This window comes from Gracilinanus agilis, chromosome 2 (assembly GCF_016433145.1).
Source record: "Gracilinanus agilis isolate LMUSP501 chromosome 2, AgileGrace, whole genome shotgun sequence".
Classification (NCBI taxonomy): domain Eukaryota; kingdom Metazoa; phylum Chordata; class Mammalia; order Didelphimorphia; family Didelphidae; genus Gracilinanus; species Gracilinanus agilis.
The window spans coordinates 104590526-104615239 of NC_058131.1; the positions used below are offsets into that span (position 1 = coordinate 104590526).

Sequence of the window (24714 nt, forward strand, 5' to 3'; positions counted from 1 at the left end):
GGCATGTTCAGTGAATGGTATGGAAGCTAATCTGGTGGGTACCTGAAAGAGTAGTTGGAGATAAAATTGGAAAAGTTGGCCAAGGCCAAGTTATCAAGGGCTCTGATTTGCTGGCTCAGTAATCTGAACTTTATTCTTTAGGAATTAGGAAACTATTGAAAATGTTTGACTAGAAAAGGAGCATGACGAAATCAAGTTCCTTAAGAAGACTAGATTGGCAACATAAATCATTTTATTTTATAACAGTTATAAGTAGTCAAAAGTAGAACAGGCTGTCTCAGGAGTTAATATCCTCCACCCCACTCTAACCCCTCCACAACTGCTGCCGTTTGAATTCTTCAAACCAGTGCTGGATAATCACTTTGAGGTTTGTAGTGGAAGGTTTCTTATCTAGTTCTGGACTGTACTACTGGCCACTAAGTTCCCTTTCAACTCCAAAATTCTATGATGAAGCCTATAGAAGGATTGGAAGGGAAAGAGGTCAAATAAGAGGCAGTTGCTCTTGTCAAGGTTGATAGAAATCAGTTGCAATTATTTGGTGTTTTGTAGTTTATCGAGCCTTTATATTAATTGTATCTGTCATTTGATCCTTAAAATTATTCTGTAAAGTAGGTTGTTCCAGTAAGAGAAAGATTTCCCCAAAATAACACATTTAGAGTGACAGAGTCCTTTGCTTTTTTCTTACTACATACACTACAGCTTCTTACATAGCAAAGGGAGAGACAGATGCTAGAGATCTTTCAAAGGAAGTAATGGTACTGGTAGATATTGAAGAAGGAATTAAAGAAGTTAGAGAACTGTAGTCTGGGTGACTAGGAGACCAGCAGTACCATTAATGAAAAGATAATTTGAAAGGTACAACTGATTCTGAGTGAGATGGTAAATTCTGAATGTGTTAAGTTTGAGGAATGGCAAGGTATTTAAATGGGTATATTCAGTAGGTAGTTGTAGATTGAAGACTAATGGTCAAAGCAAATTGGGAAGAAAGATGTGAGAGTTTTCAATATAAATACGATATTTCAAACTGTAAAACCTATCACAAGCATTTTCCCATTTTTTAGGATAAGGAAGTTGGAAAAACATCTGTGATTGTGGGAACATGGAACAAAGAAGAGCATATTGAATGGGCAAAGAAGAATACTGCCAGAGCCTTTCATCTCCGTGACGATGGTACACAAATAGTTAGGTAAAATCCAATTTTATTAACCTGAGTAAATACTTTATATAAGAACAAAGAAAAATCAGAGGGTAATGTTAAGAATGTGAATGTTTTCATTTACAACTTCAAGATTTCTAATTTCTCTGTTAGGATATTACATTATACTAGAATCAGCAAGACAAAAAATAGATACATGACTGCTCTGGTGCTTTGGTAACTACACTCCTTTAGACTGATTCCAAAGGAACTCCATTCTTAATACTAGTAATATAGAGGTTTCGATATATTTGATACCATTGCATCTTAAAGAGAAGTTATCATATACCTTAAATGATCTCCTTTGATTATAAGACTTAATGACTTGGTTGTTACCCCTGGTTTCCAGCTATAAGTTAAACATTAGTCTTCTGTCTTGGGACAAAGTTGGGAGACAACTGATTTTGATTGCATTCTTTCTTTTGCTTCTCAGGCTCTAAGATTAACCTTTGAGGAGCTTATTATATTGAGAAGCTCTAGTTTATGAAAGTACTGAATTTTCTAACTGTCTAGAAACTTAGTTTTTGTGATCTCAAGAATACTAGCTATATGGGGCACTTAGGGGACTCAGGGGATTGAGAAGCAAGCCTAGAGACAGAAAGTCCTGAATTCAAATCTGGCCTCAGACACTCCCTAGCTATGTCAACTTGGGCAAGTCACTTAACCACATTGTCCATAGTGCTCTTCTGCCTTAGAACCAATACACAGCATTGATTCTAAGATGGAAGGTAAAGATTTTAAAATATATGCTAACTCAAGGCCTTTCAAGATTCTTTTGACTCCTAACTCTCATTGGGCTAACTATCCCTCCAAGTTTCATGTCATTTGCAAATCTATGTCTTTATTCAAGTCATTGATAAAATGTTTAAACATGACAAGGTTAAACAGAAAACTCTGGGGTACTCCACTGAAGACCTCCTGCCATGCTGATATTGAACCATTATTAGTTACTCCTTTATCTAGCCACTCTACAAGTGAATAAACATACTAGCATTTGGGGTTTTATAAATCCAGAGATTCCGACTACTGGCATAAGGACTCACTAATTATTCAATGAAATCATGGAAAACTGGAAAGGGGGTCTGGCAGAAATTAGGTTTAGGCCAACATCTCACACAATACATGACCAAATGAATACTTGGCCTTCATATAATCAAGTTCATGTCATAAACAAGTTAAAAGAGCAAGAAAGGAAATGGATTTTTACAGATGGATAAGGGAAGAGCGCTTGACTAAAATAAGGATAAAGATGATCATAGGAGAGAAAAATGGACAACTGTTATTACATAAAATTGAAAAGCTTTTGCACAAAGCGGTGCAGCTAAAATTAGAAAAGAAAGGAATTCCAGGGGGCAGCTGGGTAGCTCAGTGGATTAAGAGCCAGGCCTAGAGACAGGAGGTCCTAGGTTTAAATCCGGCCTTAGACAATTCCCAGCCGTGTGACCCTGGGCAAGTCACTTGACCCCCATTGCCTACCCTTACCAATCTTCCACCTATAAGTCAATACACAGAAGTTAAGGGTTTAAAATAAAAAAAAAAGAAGAAGAAAAGAAAAGAAAGGAATTCCAACTAAGATGACAGTATGATCAGGAATATTCAGCTCAACTTTCACATAACTACTCTAGGAAGAGTATAGAAAAACAACTCATGAATGAGAAATGCTTATGAAATCCAATTTAAAAAATGACAATAAGCATTTTTCCAGCCCAGGTTCACATAAAGAGATAGCCAGAAGCTTGCAGGCACTGTGAATCATGTCCAGTCAGAAAAGCCCAACCTTAGAGCAGTATATTGAAGCCTTATATGCTTGTAGGTTTGGGGTGAACATGGTAAAAATGGAATCTAGTAGTAATTTACCTAAGGGTAAGAAGATGAGAACACAAACAAGGAGTAAGCCCTCAACACTAAGAGCCTACATTTTGTAATCTTGACTCCAGACAGGGATTGAGAGCATGGAAAGCTCCAACCTAGAGCATAACAGTCAGACTGTACCCTACATTGTTTTGTCCTTAGGACTGAAAGTTTGCCACTCACTGACCTGAGCTACCCCTCAATTCCTTGAAGAATTCAACACTTAGTACCTAGAAGAATCATTGACAGGACCCCAAATAAGAATCCAGCAAGACCCCAACATTTCTTCAGAAGTACTGTAGTACCAATTCAGGAAAAAAATTAAGTAACTAGAAGACATATGTTAGAGAAATATGATGAATCTGAGGTTGACCAAAGCACAACTCCAGAAGAAGAGAATACAATTTCTTTCAGTAAAACCTCAAACAAGAACACAACTTGACAACATAATATACTAGAATTTCTAAAGGATTCAAAGCAAGAGCTAAGAATTATATTGTGAATGAAATAGGAAATAAATGACAATGACTCCATGAGATAAAAAATATAAGAACAAAAACAAAAAATGGGAAAAAATAAGGTATATTATCTCCTATCAAAAACAACTAAAGCAAAATAAATCAGAGATAATTAAAAATCAGAATTCTTGAAAATCATTTTTTTAAAAGCCTAACTACCATATTCCAGGGAATCATGAATGGAAGCTACCTAGACTTAGGATCACAAGACAAAGTTAAAATAGAAATAATCCCAGAATTCTTTCCTAGACAAAACACCAAAATGAAAAATCTCAGGAACATTATAGCCAAAACCCAGAACTTCAAAGAAAAAGAAAAAGTACTATAAGCAATTATAATGAAATAATTCAAGTAGCTGGGAGCCACAACCCAAGTAACACAACACTCTAATGCAGTGGTTCCCAAACTTTTTTGGCCTACTGCCCCCTTTCCAGAAAAAATATTACTTAACCCCCTGGAAATTGATTTTTTTTTTAATTTTAATAGCAGTTAATAGAAAAGATAAATGCACCTGTGGCCATCACCGTCCCTGGATTGCTGCAGCACCCACCAGGGGGTGATAGTGCCCACTTTGGGAATCACTGCTCTAATGGATAAGAGAACTTGGACTATGATATTCAAAAAGGCAAAAAGATAAAGGTATATATTACAAAGAATAAGTTACTGAACAGAGCTAATAATCTTAATGAAGCTTTAATAAAAGAGGACTTCTGAGCATTCCTGCTGGGAATATCTGAGCTTAATATAAACTTTTTTTTTTAAATCCCTACCTTCCATCTTAGAATCAATACTCATCTAAATACTTAAAGGAAAAGTTGATGCAGTTACAGAGGGAAGTATAAAATTCTAATAATTAAGGACTGCAGCATACCTATTTTAGAACAGCAATAATAGCCAGCATTTATTAAGTTCATATTATGTGTCTGCTGTCATGAAATTAAAAGATGCTTGCTAGCAAAGGTCCAGAGAGTCAATGTTTTGATTTTGCCAGTAATATGTTGGACTATAAGGAAAACTGAATGCCACAGAATTAATACTTTCTAATTGTGGTTCTGAAGGAGATGTTTGAAAATTCCAACATGGAGATCAAATTAATCATTACTTAAAGAAATTAACTGATTATTTATTGGAAGGACAAATACTGAAATTGAAACTTAACTTTGGCCACATAATGAGAAGACAGGGCTCATTAGAAAAGACTTTGATGTGGGAAAAGTTAAAGGGAAAAAGGAAGGGGGACTGCAAAGAATAAGATGGATAGATAGTATTTTGGAAGCAATGAACATTGGAAGCATTGAACAGACTTCAGGAGATAATGGAAGACAGAAGGGCTTGGCACGCTATGGTCCACACAAGATCACATATGAACAACTGTGCCAAGCACTATGCTAAAAATTTTACAAATATCTTATTTAAATCCTCATAACAATCCTAGGAGGGTAGGTACTGCTATTATCCTCATTTTGCAGATGAGGAAATAGATTAAATAATTTACCCATGACCACATAATAAGTGTCTGAGGAGGAGAGTTGACCACAGGTCTTCTTGACTCCAGATACAGCACTGTGCCATCCTAGCTACCTATACCTAGACAGATCTGACAAAAAGATAAACAAAAAAGGAAATTAAGAACCTCCATGGAATTTTAGAAAAGCTAAATATGCTCTCAGGTAATAACTGAATGAAAATAGAAAAGAGAAACATTTCTCAGTTCATGGCACATTTATAAAAACTTTATATTAAGAAATAAAAACTTCACAAAGAAATGCAGAAAAGCAGAATATTAAATACATCTTTTATGGCTTACAGTACAATAAAAATTATGTTCAATAAAAGGTTTTTTAAAATATTTAGACATTTTTTAAGACTAACATTTCCAAAGAATCAGTGAGTCAAAGAAAAATAATGGAAACAATGGATCGTTTTATCAGAGAAAATTAAAATAGTGAAATGATAAAAGCAGAACTTTGATTATGCAACTAAAGCAGTCCTTAAAGGAAAATTTGTACTTCAAAATGCTTTCAACAACAAAATAAAGAACAAATCAGTGACTTTGGCATTCATATTTTTTGAAAACTTAGAGAAAAGGGCAATCAAACACAAAAACAGAAATTCTGAAAGGTAATAAAGATTCACAAAATTGAATGCAAAAAAAAAATGAAAAAAAGTTAAATTTTCTAAAAAAGATGAGTTTGCATTTTAAAAAGAAAAACTACTCTCAAAAATTGCAAATATTTAATAACAAATGAAGGAATAAAAAATTACTAGATACTTTTTGGTCCAATTAAATGCCAGCAAAACCAGCAATTTTAAAATAGATGAATATTTTTAAAAACATCAAATTTACTGTGTTCTCAAATAAAAAAGTAAGACTAGATAGATTTAAAAGTGAATTATATCAAACATTCAAAGAAAAACCTATTGTATTATGTTGCTTGGAATCCTACCAAATTCCTTCATTGATATAAATATGTACTTGATCATTAAACCAAAAAGAGAAAACAAAAGAAAAAACCATAGACCAATATCTCTAATAAAGTTCCAACCTCCAAATTTTAAATTAGCAAAGAAGCTATAACAGTATATTAAAAAATAGTGTACATTGACTAGGTTTAATTTATACCAAGAATTCAGAGTTGGGCTAGGGAAAACTAAGCATAACCCACCATATTAAAGCAAAAATGAACTTTTTTAATTATATTATATTAGTAGGTCCAAAAAAAAAAGCATTTGATACAGCACTAATTCCTGTTAAGTATTCTAAGAAACAGGAATAAACAGACCTTTCCTTAATGAGGCAAACAGAATCTATCTAAATTCAAGAGCCAGCATTATATATAGTAAAGATGAACTAATATTGAGATTAAGCAATCTATTATCACTGCTATTATTCGATATGGTTCTAGAAATGCTAACTATCAAAACAAAACTTTCACTTCTTACAGATAATAAGATGACCTGCATACACAGAGAAAACAATCAAATAAAAATTAAATAAGGCTTCAGCAAAAAAAAGTAGTATGGAAAATAAACTCCCAGAACTCATCAGCCTTTCAGTATGCCAAGAAAACCCAGGAGGAAGTAAAAAAGAAATTTCATTCAAAATAACTACAAAATGTATGAAACATTCTACAGAACTAAAGACAAACCTAAGGAAATAGAGATTTATTAATTGCATATGGTTATTCTGTGACAATATATTGAAATGACAGTAATCCTCAAATTAATTTCTTCAGTGCCAAAGTGTTATTTTGCAGAGCTAGGAAAAAATAATAAAATTAATCTGGAGAAATAAAGGGTCAAAAATATTAAAAGAAATGGTTGAGGAACAAAGTAACAAAGCTAAGAAAAATAGGAATAACAGTTGTTGGAGAAAATGTCGAGACACACTAATGAACTCTTGGTGTAGTTGTCAAATTGATCCAGCCATTCTGAAAACCAATTTAGAATTATATCCAAAAAATTACTAAGCTATATATACCCCTTGACCCAGTAATACCAATGCTAGACACATACCCCAAAAAGATCCAAGAAAAAGGGAAAGGACTTCTATGTACAAAAATATTTATAGCAGTTCTTTTTGTTATAGAAAAGTACTGGAAACTAAGGGAGTGCCCATCAATTGGAGAATGGCTGAACAAGTTATGGTATATGAATATTATGGAATGTTATTGTGCCCTAAGAAATGACAAAAGGGATAAATTCAAAAGAAACCTGGTAAGGCTTTTATGACTGATGAAGAGTGAAGTGAGCAGAACCAAAAGATCAATTTATACATTGCCTACAATATTGTAAAAGAAAACAACTTTGAAAACCCTAAGAACTTTAATTAATGCAATTATCAACCACAGTTCCATAAGACTGGGGATGCTACATGCCTCCCACCCCTTGACAAAGAGGTGCAGAATGAAACATACATTTTCAGATATGTCTGACTGCTTGTTACAAAGGAGAGGGTAGCGCGGGGGCCCAGGGGCAAGTAGTGACACTGTTGCCAAAAGAAATCCAAAGCAGCCACAATGAAGTTTTTTTTAATGCATAGAAAAGAACAGAAGGAATTTCAGTGAGAGCCACAGACAAGCAGGGAAGCTAAAAAAACAGTGTTTAATTTGTTAAAATTTTTTTAAGCTTTATCTAATAGAATTTTGTGGTTTCATATAACCCTCTTTATTCTTGTTTATTGTTGTTTGTCAAGACCATAATTATAAAAAAGAAAATAGATTTTTAAAGTCATACAGGAGGGGACATCATGGGAACTCGGTGGATTGTGAGTCAGGCCTAGGGATAGGATGTACTGAGTTCAAATATAGTTATAGACACTTCCTAACTGTGTAATCCTGGGTAAGTCACTTGACCCTATTGCCTAGTCCAGTGATGGGCAAACTTTTTAAGAGGGGGCCAAAGGAAAGGAAATGCCTCATCTGTCAGTCTGTTTCTAAGGCAACTCTTTCGAAGTTTCATTGTATTGTATCCTACTCATTGTATTTGTCAGATAAAGAATAATGTCACTTGGCCGGATAGAACATTTCAGGGGGCTGCATCTGTCCTGCATGCCGTAGTTTGCCCATCACTGGCCTAGTCCTTGCCACTCTTTTGCCTTAAAAAAAAAAGTTATAGAGTAACAAACACATTAAGAAAATAAGGAAAACTTATTAGTTTATATTAAATTAATTTACAATTTGTTATTGAGCCTATATACTTTAATATATTAAAAGGAAGGGGCACTCATTAGCAAAATAGATTTGTGTAAATAGTAGGATATAACTAATTTAATAAGAAATCTGTTTTTAAGCATAGTTTACTGCTAAAGCACATGTATAATATGTTCATTGGAGAATGCATGTTATATGTAATTAAAGCAATGAGTAGGATTTAAACTTGGCAAACATTAGTGACAGTAATTTTAAATTACAATATGTACTTAAACCTTAGTTTTTTTCTGTTAAAAAACATTGTATAAGTCAAATTTATACCAATTCAAAGCTGGTCTTCTTGCATTTATCCTGAATGAATAAACTTTATCAATAACAATTTTTTGCTTCTCTATTGATAGGATGGTATCACATTTTTATGGAAATGGAGATATTTGTGATATAACTGATAAACCAAGACAGGTCACCGTAAAACTAAAGTGAGTTTAACATTTGAATCATCCTAAATGTTGGAAGAGATGCAGAAAAATTGGTGGAATTGTGATCTGATCCAACCATTCTGGAGAACAATTTGGAACTATGCCTAGAAGGCCTCTAAAACTGTGCATACCCTTTGATCCAGCAATACTACTATTAAATCTGAATCCCAAAGAGATCAAAAGAAACTTTGTTTGTTTGTGGTAGCAAAGGATTGGAAATTGAGGAGATGTACATTAATTGGGGAATATTTTGCACAAGTTGTGGTATATGACTGTAATGGAATACTATTGTGCTTTAAGAGATGACAAGCACAATGATTATAAAAAAATCTGGAAAGATTTACATGAACTGATATAAAAGTAAAGTGAGCAATACCAGATGAACATTGTATACAGTTATAACAACATTTTTTGATGCAACTGTGAATGGCCTAATTATTCTCAGCTATATAATAATCCAAGACAATCCCAGAGACTCATGATGAAAAATGCCATCTACCCTCCAAGAAAAAACTGATGGTGTCTTAAGTGCAGACCAAAACATCCTATATTTCACTTTTTTCTTTTTTTTTTCACTTAAGATCTCTTCCACAAAATGACTAATATGGGAAAATGTTTTACATGATTATAGATATTAAAATAAATATCAAATTGCTTACCATCTCACACTGGGGGATGAGAGTAGAAGGGGTGGGAAAGAGAGAGGGAATTTAGAACTGAAAAAAAATTTTTTAAAGAATGTTTAAAAAATTGTTTTTACATGTAATTGCAGAAAAATAAAATATTTTTAAACATTTGAATCATCTTTCCTACATTTTTAATGAACTTTCTTATATACAGAATTTTCATAAATAGAGAATAAACTTCTAAAAGCAGATCCTGTTTAGGATTACACAGGATCTTTGTTTTATTTGTTTCCTAAGTTAAGCCTTTTTGTGGTATATTTCATATCTTTAGTTTGTAGAATTCTTTAAATTACTTTTTTGTTTGTTTTAGATGTAAAGAATCAGAATCACCTCATGCTGTTACTGTTTATATGTTAGAGCCTCATGCCTGCCAATACATTCTTGGGGTAAGTACAATGAATGTCATGAATTCAGGCTTGGGTCAAATCTAGAATCTAAATTAATGCCTTTTGCTGCCTACAAAGATCACCTAAACTATATCCTCATGTCCAAAAGGAATTTTTCACAATATCATAGATTTAGAGCCTTAAAGGAGCTTAAAGACTCTCTCATTTTACAAATTTCTCTGGATTTCCCCATAGCTAGATTGTCTCCCCCCTCTGCTCTGTCTATTGACCTCCCTAGCTTCCTTTAATTCCCAACTAAAATTTCTTCTTTTCCTGGAAACCTTGCCCAATCCTTCATAATTTAGGACCTTCCTTGTGTTAATTACTTCCTATTTATCCTGAATATAACTTGCTTCATATTTCTTTGCATGTTGTCTCCCTGTGTTAGATTGTAAGTATCTCTGAGGACAGGAACTATCTTTTGCCTCATTTTTTTAAATGACTTACCCAGGATCATAGCACATTTAGTTCTGAAACAGGAATTCAGGATTTCCTAACTATAAACCCAGCATTCCACCTATTGCACCTTGTGCTGTCTATTTTCCCCAAATTATCTCAGCTCGCAAAAACTCTAGCTCATATCCGTATTCTGTAGTACTATTCTAAGTAGGAAGCCTTTCCCAAGTGATTTTCTTTTTTTTTTCTTTAAACCCTTACCTTCTGTCTGTGGTAAGGGCTAGGCAATGGAGGTTAAGTGACTTGCCCAGGGTCACATAGCTGGTAAGTGTCTGAGGCCAGATTTGAGCCTAGGACCTCCCGTCTCTAGGCCTGGCTCTCAATCCACTGAGCCACCCAGCTGCCCCCTCCCCCCAAGTTACTTTCAATTAATTTTCCTTTCTCTCTGAAATGGAACAAAGAGGGGAGAGGAAAGAAGAAGAGGAGAGAAAAAAAGAGAGAGAGAGAAATAACATTCCCTACACTTGAGGAGCTAATATTCTGATAGGTCAATAAGCATTTATTAAGCACCCCAACCATATTCTCTTTTGGAGACACAAAAAGAGACAAATACTATTCTCCACTCTCAGGAAGCAAAACAATATATACAAACAAGCTTATATACAAGATAAATAGGAAATAATTAATAGAGGGAAGGCACTAGAATTATAAGAAATTGGGAGGGAAAGGCTTCTCATAGAAGATGTATTTTTATTTGGACTTGAAGCCAGAGAAGCCAAAAGGGGAGATAAGGGAGAACAATCCAGACATGGGGAATAGCTAGGAGGCCAGTGTCACTGAATCAAAGTGTGTGTGTGGGAAATAAGGTATAAGAAGACTGGAAGGGTCTAGGTTATGATAGACTTTAAAATGCCAAGAGAGCATTTTGTATGATCCTGGAGAAGATAGGGAGTCACTAGAATTTATTGAGTAGGGGAGTGACATGGTCAGACCTCTGCTTTAGGGGTAAATTTAAAAACTTTAGTGACTAAACGCATGATGGATTGGAATGAGGAGAGACTCGAGGCAGACAGACCGCCACCACCAGAGTAGTGGAAGTGTCAGAGGAGAAAATGGAGTAAATAGGAGAAGTGTTGCAAACATGAAATCAACAGTCAGTTCATAACTACATTTACAGTTCTCCTTCATACCAGGAAGAAGATCTAGACAAGCTTTCCAGTTCTGACTCTTACATGGTCATTTGCTTGTTTTGGAGGGGATTAAGGGGGAGGGGTGATTCCCACCTATAATGGAAAGGATAATTAGGATAGTTCATTTTCTTGCTTATTTACCCTCGGACATCTAAGAATTCCCAAGAAAAAATTATTTTTTTATTGAGGATAAAGAACAAAAATAGAATAATTTTTTACACTATCCCCTCAACAATCTTATAAGGCACATTGTCATTGCTACAAAATGAGAAAACAAAAGTGATGAACATCTATGTCCATTTACTGTCAAAGCCATGTTCAGAATTTGTAGTATGTGTTTCTTCTGCTCTTGTATTTAATATCTTTACCTCATATATTATTGCCTAGATTCCTCTTGTAGGAATATGTACTTGTTTCTAAGATATCAAGGGAACCGCCTTCTCCAAAGGCCTTTTAATCCTCCTAATTATTTGCTAATATTACCTATGACATTAGATCCATGGAAGAGCATGATTTTTTAAAACTGTTTTTATTAGTAAGGACATATCATCTTGAAGCTACATGTTCCCTGATAGAGTGAATTGAGATGATTATCTGAATAATTCAGACTAAAGCCTGCTTTTATCTTGATTATGTATATTATTATCTTGCCATAGTTTTTAATATTCATTTTGTCAGTAGAATCTTGGCTTCTGTGTTCATTTGCTATCTGTATCCTCACTCCCTGCTCCAAAGAGTTAAGCCTTCTTTTCCTTCCAAATATTACCATCTTCCCGTCAAGATACTATAACAGAGCCAAAGGAAACATTTTCACAAATAACTGCTTTGTTTAAATAACATTGGTATTCTCTGCTCTCAGCTACCCTGTATTCCATTATCCTAGTGTGCTAAAACTGGAAGGAACTTTAAAGATTACCTAGGGATCTTCAGCAGAATGGTATGGGAAAAGTGAGTTCCCCTAAGTTTCCCAGGGAAGGGTAAACCAGCTCAGGTCAGAAACTTGGTAAACCCATTATATATTGTTTTCCTGACATCATCCCTCTGAATTGTTGCTTGGGTAAGATTTACAGTGATCCCTCACCTTTCGCAGGAGTTATATTCCAGAGACCCACCTGACCCCCCACGCTAGGTGAAAATCCATGAAGTAGCGGTGTTATATTAATTTTTTTACTTATATCTATTTTAAGGTTTTTATAAACCCTTCCCACTTTCCTAAAAACCTTTTCCATACTCTTATTAACCTACAGTCACTGAGCCAATAAGCACCCAGGATACAGAACATTGCGCTTTGGTTGGTTGCCTTTCATTCCATCAGCCAATAAGTGTGCCATGTGAAATCTCACGCTGGCAAATTTACACAAGCTGTACTATATTTCCATTGTGTACAGGATGGTATCATCCACAAGATTCCGCAATACAAAATTAGATTTTTTTTAAATCCGCAATACAGTGAAGACACAATAAGTGAACCATGATATAGCGAGGGATGACTGTATATTTGAAACTAATTGCCTACACAATGAAACACTAACTTTAGGCAGCAGAAATGTTTCTCTACTGAGTATGACAATTCTAAAGGAAAAATACATAAGAAGGTTTAAAAGAATTAGCAAAACTGTATTTGAGAGACCCATGGAGATTAGATAACATATGTATGTTATACAAATATATATAACATGCAAAAATTGATCATTTTCTTGTGGAAAATAAACCTAAAACTCCAGATCCAAAATAATTTACAAATGAATTCTGACATCAAAAAAAGACATAGAACTCAGAAAATGCAGAAAGGCAGACATATTGAACATATATTCTCTATAGACTATAAGTCCTTAAAAAACCAATCGTTTGGGGGCAGCTAGGTGTTTCAGTGAACTGAGAGCTAGACCTAGAGATGGGAGATCTTGGGTTCAAATCTGGCCTAAGACAGTTCCAACTCAAGGAACGTACATTCTAATCAGAAGTAACAGTACATGAGGAAGAGAGACAACCGGAGACAGGAGTTTTCCTGCCTTTTTCCTTTGGAAGTAGAAGGAGATGTCAGGATCACCTACAATAGCAGACAGCTGGTGAAATAGATTGGAATTGCTTATAACTTTTGACCTAGTAGTGTCACTATTAGGTTCATACTCAAAGGAGATTATTGACAAGAAAAGTCTTATTAATACAAAAATATTCAGAAGCAGCACTGTTTGTAAGAGCAAAAATAGGGAAACAGTCTGTGTTCCCAATAAATTGGAGAATGTCTAAAAAATAGTGGTATTTGACTACTTTGGAATCTTGTTGTCATAAGAAATGACAAATATGAAAATTCAAAGAGATACATGTGGTTAAGACATATGAAAGCATGAGAGTGAATAAGGCAAAAACAAATAAATAATATACACAAATATAACTCTAAAACAAGACAATTTTATTTAACCTACTCAGATAGACATTGAATAATACTGATGCAATCTTAGACATTCAGTATTCTTTTTAACAAATAGAATTATGGAAGTTGCATATACTATCAATCTCAATAACTTTCTGTGTTGTTTTTTTTTTTAATTTGTTTGATGATAATTGTACATTGTGCAGAATTCATTGGGGATCAATTGGAGGTTTGTACAACACGTTGAAATAATTTTATAATATTAAAAGAATATTCTAGGGGGTAACTAAGTGGCTCAATGTATAGAGAGAACCAACCCTAGAGATGGGAAGTTCTGGGTTCAAATTTGGCCTCAGATACTTCCCATGTCTGTGACCCTGGGCAAGTCACTTAACCCCCATTGCCTAGCCCTTACCGCTCTTCTACCTTGGAACCAATATGTATTACTAATTTCAAGACAGAAAGTTATGATTTAAAATATATATATGTATATGTGTGTGTGTGTGTGTCTGTGTCTGTGTCTGTGTCTGTGTCTGTCTGTGTCTGTATACTGAACTGTTAAACACAGTTAAAGTGAAACACAAATTACTTTATCCTTTTGTCTTAAAGACTATATTCACATTTGTAATTTTAAAACCATGTTTTATTTTTGTTCTGTAGGTAGAATCTCCAGTAATCTGTAAAATTTTAGACACAGCTGATGAAAATGGACTACTTTCTGTTCCCAGTTAAAAGATTAGTGAAGTCAGAAGAATGAAGATTATTAAAAATCACCACAATTTCTACTTTCCATGGCCAACGAATGGCCACGTTAGAGAGTTCCTATCCAATGGAACGTGACAGGACTATTTAAGGGGACTCTTTGAACCACTTTGTGAATATATATGTGTATATAAGAGGTTATTGATAAACTTTTAAAGCAGACAATTTTGTCTTACTCATTTCATTTGTGTTGTGAATTAGAAGTTTTGTGAAATACGTGTTTTTATTTTGCTAAGGTAATGGATTTCAAAAATAAATCTTGCCCAAGAAAATTAAGTGTCATAACCATTGCTCTAGGCAAGTTTTTTAACTGATTAATTAAGCTGGCCTTGTTGATGCCAACTCTGTTTAGGAAAGTGAATACATGGCTGGCTGAAGGTAACTTTACCTACTTTGATAATCTCCAAAAAAATACTGATTTGCAAGTGGTGACTTCCTTCTATGACCTATTATTATTATTGCTTATTTTTTCAGTTTGTATTACTGTAGTTGGTTCTTCCCCATACATTTTCAAGAATTCTGCTGTATTTCCTATTGTTATAATCTAATAGTATGTATATTATTCTGACTCTTGTACTTGATTCTTATAAGCTATCTACTTCCGGATTCTGGGATTGTAGCTATAAAGCCAGAAGTGACTTCAGCTACCTTCTAGTCCAAGCCCCTTGTTTTACAGATGAAGACACTAAGGTCTATGGAGGTAAAGTAATCTGTATATGGTCACATAAATAGGACACATCAGAGGCAAGATTTGAGCCCAATTCCTTCTCCAGAGCCAGTGAATTTTTGCAGCATCATTTTATTCCTTAATAAAAATATTCACAGCCAATCCCTGTCACATAGTCAGCACTAAATTATTCAAGAGTGAGATTTTCTCCATTCCTTTACTTCTGTTTTCATGTCTTGCCATATGCCTTTTAGACATTTTGTGCTATCTTATAATATTTGTATCAGAAATAAGAGTGAAAAAGGGAAAAATGATAGGAAACATTTTTTCCCACTTTTAATCAGTTCTTGTCAAAGGACAGTTGACAAATGTTTCTCAATATTTTAAAACAATATTTTTCTGAAAACATAAGGTTTGAACAGTTCAGTAACACTAGAGTCTCTTGCTTAAAGTGAGATCATAGGATTATATCCATTGGGGGGGGGGGGGAGCATTACCCAATCACCTAGTTTTACAGTGAGGAAACTGAGACCCAGAGAGGTTAAGTGACTTGTCAAAACTCTCTGTCTCAGTCCAACTCTAAACTGATGGAACTCATTTTTATGGATAAGATTAATAGCTATAACAGCCAACTTTCTGTAGTGTAAATTATGTGATATTTAGGTATTTATTTTCTAGCCATTATAATTGAAATCCTGGCATTTCTTGGGAGAACATAGCCTTCTAACACTTATAATGGTGGCCAGATTACATATTTTGTCCTTTCTAGCATCTGTTAGAGAAAGATTGGTCAAAAGTTGACCCTTGCTGTTAAAATGAAACTACTTCAGGAACTGTATTGAGGTATAGGTATGGTGAGAAAAGAGGAGCCAGAATGATTAAAGAGATAGAAAATAAATGATAAGCAAAGTTAAAGGAATTAAGTTTAACCTGAGAAAGAGAAAGCCAATGGTAACTACAGCTTGGAAAACCTTTTCTTATGATGAATAAGAGAATGTAAGCTTCTGTTTAAGGGATAATTATTGGAAACAATCAGAATTTTAGAACCTTTAGCACATGAGAAGCAGTGCTAAAGTTCAAGACCTGATTGGTTATCATAGCTAGGTGCTGCAGTGGATAAAGCCCTAGATTTGGAGTCAAGAAGACCTGAGTTCAAATTCAGCCTCACTTATTAGCTATGTGGCCCTTGAGCAAGTCACTTAACCTTTGTTTGCTTCACTTTCCTCATCTGTAAAATGAGGGTGATAATAGCATCTACCGTCCAGTTTTGTTGTGAGGATAACACGAAATAATATTTGTAAAGTGCTTTGCCAACCTTAAAGTGCTATATCAGTGCTCCTGTTTTTATCATTTAGTATCTGTGTGACTGGGCAGACCTCAACTTTTTGAGGATCTCATTTTCTCACCTGTATAACGAGAATGATAAAACTGTACTACCTACCTCAGGGTTGTTGTGAGGTGTTATCATAATTGTCATTAAAGATATGAACAAAATTCAAATAGGCCACCAAAAGACTGACTTTAAGAAGAGACAGATATCTTTCTTAGATGTTTTGGCTCTTATTCTGATTAAAGGTAGGGCAATAGACCAAGAGAAAATCTCAACTTCCCTTCCAGCTCTTATGATTTTATTAAAGTAGGGATTTCATGTCTACTGTGTCTTGCTCTTCAAATAACAAGGAGGAAAGTGGGCCTACCAGTAATACCTACATACACACACACACATATTGTTATACTTGGCTCTCATATCCACCTTATGATGTGAAATAACCACATTGGTTATCTCAAGGCTTGGGGAAAATTTAAACTGACTCCTCTTCCCACGAAAGTCTGGAAATCCCAATATTGGGGGCAAAGGTTTAGGGGGTGGGATTGAATGTTTTAGCTCTAAAGAATCCACAAGATGGCACTTTTCACCATATTTCCTAGAAGACTTGATGGTAGAGCAAGCAACAAAATTGGTTTTTTGATTAAGCCTGATATTTGTGACTGCTGCCTGCGAAGTCTCTACTAATTTGGAAATCTTATAAATTATAACTATTGTTATCTGTTGCACAATTAGTGACCTGATAGTTAAAAAAAAAAAAACAGCCCCAAATTGCTTTGAGCTAAAAGGAGGAAAATAAATGAATTAATTTCAATTCAGTAAATATTTATTAAGCACTGACTTCATGCCAGGCACTCTGCTAAGTACTGGGGATACAAAAAGAGGTGAAAGATTTGTACCTTCACTCGAGAAACAAAAAATAAGTGATAACAGGCAAGCAAATATATACAAAGCAGCCACCTAAAGGGTAAGTAGAAAATAATTAACAGACAGCAAGCACTGGAATTAAGAAGAGTTGTAGAAGATTTCCTGTAGGAGGCAGAATTTTAGTTGGGACCTAAAGGAAGATAGGAAGGTCAGTAGTTAGGAGAGCAGGAGAGAAAGTGGAGCATTCTAGGTATGGTGGGCAGCCAGAGAAAATGCCTGGAAGGATCTTATTTGGAATATCCATTTTCCCTGGAGCAAGGAGTAGATATTTGGGAGTAAGACATGAGAAAACAGGGAAGATAGGAGGGGGCCAGGTTATGAAGGGTGTTGTGAAGGGAATTGAATGCCAAACAAAACATTTTGTATTTGTTGCTGGAGGCAAGGAAGCTACTGGAGGTTGGGGGAGGGTAGGTAACGTGATCAAACCTGCATTTTAGGAAAAACATTTCAATAGCTGAATGGAGAATAGCAGATCCCCCACCAACAAGCTATCACAATAATCAAGGCATGAGGTGATGACTAGAGTAGGGGAAGTTTCAGAGGAGGGAAAAGTATATTTGAGAGAAGTTACAAAGATGAAAAGAATAGGTCTTGGGTGACAACTTGGATATGGGAGGTTAAGTCAAAAATCTAGGATGACCCCTTTGTTTTGGTACTGAGATGGTGTTGCCCTCCTCAGTAACAGGTGTGAGGGTGAATGAAGGGAGGTAGAAGGAAGGATGGATGGGAGAAAGGAGAGAGGAAGGTAGAGGAAGGGAAAGGAAGGTAGCATCCCTAGCCCGGACGGGGATATTGACCAGAGCCCTTTGGGGCTCAAATAAAAGATCAGAGAGCAACTTAGGTTTTAGAATAGCTGGGTTTTATTTAGATTAGAAAAGGGAAGGTCTAGGGAAAACTAGGGAGTAACTAGAAGGGGGAAAGGTGCCAAGAGAGAAAGACTAGCTGAGAGCTCTGCAGGGTCCAGGGTAGAGAGCCTTAGCCAGCCTCCATGCTTGAAAGAGCAAAAAGGCGCCAAAACCCTCTCATACTTTCTCCAACACCTCCCACAAAGGAAGGGGTGGGGGGAGAAGGGGGAGAGGAGTTGTAGCAGGGCTTAGAATAATTTTAAATGACACACAGGGAAGATAGAAGTGGGGGTCAGGGATCTGGAGGAAAGATGAGTTCTGTTTTGGACATACCAAGTTTAAAATGTCTACTGAACATTCAGTTTGAAGTGTCTGAAAGGCAGTTGGATCTGAGAGATTGGGAAGTCAGGCAAGATAAGTGGGTTTGAGAACATTAGCACAGAGATGGTAATAAGTATGTGAAAGCTGATGAGATTACCTAGTGAAGCGGTATAGAGGGAGAAGAGAAGAAGCTTCAGGGCAGAACCCAGAGACACCTGCAATTGGAGGGCCTGAGTGGAAGGGGAGTGGTCAGATAAAAAGGAGGAAATCCAGGAGAAAGTGGCATCTTGAAAACCTAGAGAGAAGAAAATATAGAAAAGAGAATGAAGACTAAAAAGGTCAAAAATGAGGATTGCGAAAAGACCATTGGATTTGGCAATTAAAGGATCATTAGTAACTTTGAAGGGAGTAGTTTCAGTGGAATAAAGACAAGGTAGATTGCAAGAGGTTAAGAAGAGAATTTGGGAAGCGGAGACACCTATTGTTAAAGACCTTTTTGAGGAGTTTAGCTACAAAGGAGAGAAGAGAAATAAGATGATGGCAGGGATGGAAGGATCAAGGAAGGGTTTTTTTTTTTTTTTTTTTTTTTTTTTTCAGAAGAGAGTGACATAAGAATGTGGGCAGAAGGAAATGATCTAGTAGAGAGGGAGAGATTGAAAAGTGAAAGAGTGGGAATAACTGGAAATTTCTGTTGGAGGAGGCAGGATGGAATGGGATTAGCCTTAGTAAAGAGCCCACTTCATTCTGTGAAACAGGAGAAAGTGGTAGATGGTACATGAGTGATAGGAAATGAGAAAGAAAAAGATTTGCAGTCAGTAGCCTCAATTTTTTTCTGTAAACTATGAGGCAAAGTTCTGAGCTGAGAAGGAAGGGGTAGACAGAGAGCCACAGGAGGTTGGAGAGGAATGAAAGATTGGGATGAGCCACTTTGGAGAGGAGCTCACAGTGAGCTGATGAGAATATTGTAGAATTGCCTAGTAGCAGTACGTGTACAGCCAAGGTTCTGTAACATAAATGTGTAATGAACCCAGTCACAGCAGTTGTATGACTGTCTCCACCTTCATTCAGCAGCAGCATGTGTAGGCCAAATGGTGGGAGTGATCCCAATGCAGAGACGCAGCCGAGTATAATCTGTGATATAAGGGGGTTGTTCCTCCTTCATTTTTATAGAGGATCAGTGACATCACAGAGTGATTTCTTAACTTGTGTGTTAATTGAATTTAAGTGAGGCAGGCTTGCACAAAATTGTCAGCATCATTCTCTCGTCAGAATCACCAAAGTCCAGTCGCAAGACAAAAGGTTGGACAGCTGGTGACAACCCATGATGCAGTGGATGACCTTGGCTTCTTCAATGTCAGATGGAGCTCTAAGTGCTCCACGGTTCCTGCTGCTGCCACCATCATGGCCTTTGAAACAAATCGTTCTCATATGTCCATTCTGCTGGGGGAAGTCTTCACATGCTTAGGGTAGACATCCCCCCAAGGCACTGATGGGTTTGAGGCCCGTCATTTTATTTTTTTTAATTTCTCATTCTTTTTATTTATTTTTTATTTTTTTATTCTTTTGAGATCCAAAATTTTTATTTTTTAGAAAAATTTTTTCCATGGTTACATGATTTATGTTCTTGCTCTCTCTCTCCCCCAACCCCTCACCCCCCAATAGCTGATGCACATTTCCACTGGTTTCTTCCTGTATCATCTATCAAGGCCTATTTCCATATTATTGATCATTGTTCTAGAGTGGTCATTATGAGTCTGCATCCTAATCGTGTCCACATCAACCCATGTGTTCAAGCAGTTGTTTTTCTTCTGTGTTTCCACTCCTATAGTTCTTCCTCTGAATGTGGAGAGTGTTCTTTTCCATAAATCCTTCAGAATTGTCCTGGGTCATTGCATTACACCACAGTGTATTGGTCTCTGTGTACAATGTTCTCCTAGTTCTGCTCCTTTCACTCTGCATCAATTCCTGGAGGTCTTTCTAGTTCACATGGAATTCCTCCAGTTTATTCCTTTGAGCACAATAGTATTCCATCACCAATATATACCACAATTTGTTCAGCCATTCCCCAATTGAAGGACATACCCTTGTTTTCCAGTTTTTTGCCACCACAAAAAGCACGGCTATAAATATTTTTGTACAACTCTTTTTTCCCTATGATCTCCTTGGGGTACAAACCCAGCAATGCTATGGCTGGACCAAAGGGCAGGCGGTCTTTTAGCGCTCTTTGGGCATAGTTCCAAATTGCCATCCAGAATGGTTAGATCAATTCACACCTCCACCAGCAATGCATTAATGTCCCAATTTTGCCACATCCCCTCCAACATTCATTACTCTCCCCTACTGTCATTTAGCCAGTCTGCTGGGTGTGACGTGATACCTCAGAGTTGTTTTAATTTGCATTTCTCTAATTGTTCCAGATTTAGAATACTTTCTCATATCCTTATTAATAGTTTTGATTTCTTTATCTGAAAATTGCCTATTCATGTCCCTTGCCCATTTATCGATTGGAGAATGGCTTGATTTTTTGTACAATTGATTTAACTCCTTGTATATTTGAGTAATTAGACCTTTGTCAGAGTTTTTGTTATAAAGATTTTTTCCCAGTTTGTTGTTTTCCTACTGATTTTAGTTGCATTGTTTTTGTTTGTACAAAACCTTTTTAATTTAATGTAATTGAAATTATTTATTTTACATTTTGTAATTTTCTCTAACTCTTGCTTGGTTTTAAAATCTTTCCTTTCCCAGAGATCTGACAAGTATACTATTCTATGTTCACCTAATTTTCTTATAGTTTCCTTCTTTATATTCAAGTCATTCACCCACCCTGAATTTATCTTGGTGTAGGGTGCGAGATGTTGATCTAAACCTAATCTCTCCCATATTGTTTTCCAATTTTCCTAGCAGTTTTTGTCAAATAATGTATTTTTGTCCCAAAAGTTGGGCTCTTTGGATTTATCATACACTGTCTTCCTGACGTCATTTACCCCAAGTCTATTCCACTGATCCTCCCTTCTCTCTATTAGCCAGTACCATATTGTTTTGATGACCAAGCTTTATAGTATAGTTTAATATCTGGTACTGGTAGGCCACCTTCACGTCCTTTTGTTCTTCCAAATGAACTCTGTTGTAGTTTTTTCTAATTCTGTAAAAAAGTTTCTTGGTAGTTTGATAGATGTGGCACTAAATAAGTAAATTAATTTGGGTAGAATGGTCATTTTTATTATGTTAGCTTGTCCTACCCATTAGCAATCAATGTTTTTCCAGTTGTTTAGATCTAGTTTTAATTGTTCAGAAAGTGTTTTGTAGTTGTGTTCATATAATTCCTGTGTTTGTTTTGGTAGATAGATTCCTAAGTATTTTATATTGTCTAGGGCGATTTTAAATGGTTTTTCTCTTTCTAACTCTTGCTGCTGTGATGCATTGGAAATATATAGAAATGCTGATGATTTAGGTGCATTCATTTTGTATCCTGCAACTTTGCTAAAGTTGTTGATTATTTCTACTAACTTTTTAGTTGATTTTCTAGGATTTATTAAGTAGACCATTATATCATCTGCAAAGAGTGATGATACCTTGGTCTCCTCCTTGCCGACTTTAATACCTTCTATTTCTTTTTCTTCTCTAATTGCTACTGCTAGCATTTCTAGTACAATGTTAAATAATAGAGTCGTGATAATGGGCATCCTTGTTTCACGCCTGATCTTATTGGGAAGGCTTCTAATTTATCCCCATTGCATATGATGCTTGTTGATGGTTTTAGATATATACTGTTTATTATTTTTAGGAAAGGTCCTTCTATTCCTATGCTTTCTAGTGTTTTCAATAGGAATGGGTGTTGTATTTTGTCAAAGGCTTTTTCAGCATCTATTGAGATAATTATGTGATTTTTGTTTGTTATTTTGTTGATGTAGTCAGTTATGTGGATGGTTTTCCTAATGTTGAACCATCCTTGCATTCCTGGTATAAATCCCACCTGATCATGATGGATAACCCTCTTGATCACTTGCTGGAGTCTTTTTGCTAGTATTCTATTTAAGATTTTTGCATCTTTGTTCGTTAGCGAGATTGGTCTGTAGTTTTCTTTCTCTGTTTTTGGTCTGCCTTGGAAGCACTACCATATTAGTGTCATAAAAGGAATTTGGTAGGACTCCTTCTTTGCTTATTATGTCAAATAATTTGTGTAGTATTGGGATTAGTTGTTCTTTGAATGTTTGATAGAATTCACTTGTGAATCCATCAGGCCCTGGAGATTTTTTCTTAGGGAGTTCTTTGGTGGCTTGTTCAATTTCTTTTTCTGATATGAGATTATTTAAGTATTCTATTTCTTCTGCTGTTAATCTAGGCGATTTATGTTTTTTGTAAATATTCATCCATATCACCTAGATTGCTATATTTATTGCCATATAATTGTGCAAAATAGTTTTTAATGATTGCCTTAATTTCTTCTTCAGTAGAGGTGAGGTCTCCCTTTTCATCTTTGATACTATTAATTTGGTTTTTCTTCTTTCCTTTTTTTAATTAGATTTATCAGTACTTTGTCTATTTTATCTGTTTTTCAAAATATCAGCTTCTAGTTTTATTTATTAATTCAATAGTTCTTTTACTTTTGATTTTATTAATTTCTCCTTTGATTTTTAATATTTCTAATTTAGTTTTCATCTGGGGATTTTTAATTTGTTCATTTTCTAGTTTTTTAAGTTGCATGCCGAATTTATTGACCTCTGCCCTCCCTAATTTGTTAATATATTCACTCAGTGATATAAATTTTCCCCTTAAAACTGCTTTGGCTACATCCCATAGGTTTTGGTAAGAAGTCTCATTCGTAATTGTCCTTGTCTTCAATGAAATTATTGTTTCTGTGATTTGTTCTTTCACTAACTTATTTTGGAGAATCATTATTTAATTTCCAATTAGTTTTTGTTTTGCCTCTCCATGTATTCTTACTAATAACTATTTTTATTGCATTATGATCTGATACAGTTGCATTTATTATTTCTGCTTTTTTGCATTTGTTTGCCAAGTTTCTATGCCCTGGTACGTGGTCAATCTTTGTGAATGTTCCATGTGCTGCTGAAAAGAAGGTGTATTCCTTTTTGTCCCTATTTATTAAAGCTCATTAAATCCATCTGCTTAAACTAGCAGAACAGAAAAGGAAAAAATATGAGTAAACAACAGAAAAGAAGAAAAGAATTATTGGTTTACTGGAACATCATGACAAAAGAAAAGTTTAGACATCATCCTACAAGAAATTATCAGAGAAAACTGCCTTGACAGTGTCAAACAAGAGGGAAAAGTGGAAATTGAAAGAATCCCCAGGTCACCTCCTACATTTAATCCACAACTGACAACTTCCAGGAATATTATAGCCAAATTCAAAAACTACCAGACCAAGGAAAAAATATTACAAGCTGCTAAAAAAAAAAAAGTCATTCAGATACCAGGGAACCACAGTTAGGATAACACAGGATCTGGCTGCATCTACATTGAAGGACCAGAAGGCATGGAACATAATATTCCAGAAAGCAAGAGAACTGGGTCTACAACCAAGAATCAACTATCCAGCAAAACTGACTATATTTTTGCAGGGGAAAGTATGGTCATTCAATAAAATTGAGGACTTACAAGCATTCATAAAAAACAAACAAACAAACAAAAAAAAAAACCAGACTCAGGAAATTTGCTGCCCAAACACAGAACTCAAGAGAATTACCATAAGGTGGGTAAGGGGGGGGGGGGGGGTGTGGAATAAAAAAAATCCTTTATTTAAGGGACCCAATAAGTTCAATCGACTTGTATCCCTAGAAGAAAAGACGATATTGGCAAATATTAAAAATTGTTATTATCAACAGGGTAACTGGAAGAAGTTTACAGAGGGAACAGTGACAAACTGTATAGGACAAAATGTCAAGATATATATACATATAGATAACAGACAGACAGATATAGATAGATATATGTATGTATGTATGTATCAATATATACAAAACTAGAGGGGGGAAAGAAAGTAATATTAAGAAAATTGGGAAAATAAAATGGAGTAAATTTATATTCCATAAAGAAGTATGAGGGGCGAACAGGGAAGAATAACAATACCCTGGATGGGTAAAGACGTTGGAGAGAGGAAATATTTAATATTTA

The 24714-nt window shown here is 35.3% G+C and overlaps 1 protein-coding gene across 3 annotated transcripts in view; it reads left to right on the top strand.

Moving 5' to 3' along the window:
* Positions 1–14651, top strand: part of ERLEC1 (endoplasmic reticulum lectin 1) — a 39853-nt gene extending 25202 nt beyond the window's left edge. For 2 of the 3 annotated variants that reach the window (XM_044663328.1, XM_044663331.1), the window contains 4 exons: positions 1062–1186; positions 8618–8695; positions 9692–9767; positions 14388–14651. In XM_044663328.1, the coding sequence (XP_044519263.1) occupies positions 1062–1186; positions 8618–8695; positions 9692–9767; positions 14388–14459 (351 nt within the window). In that variant the 3' untranslated portion in view covers positions 14460–14651. The remainder of the gene's footprint in view (positions 1–1061; positions 1187–8617; positions 8696–9691; positions 9768–14387) is intronic. The other variant, XM_044663329.1, reaches the window with a different exon arrangement.
* Positions 14652–24714: the final 10063 nt, after the last annotated feature.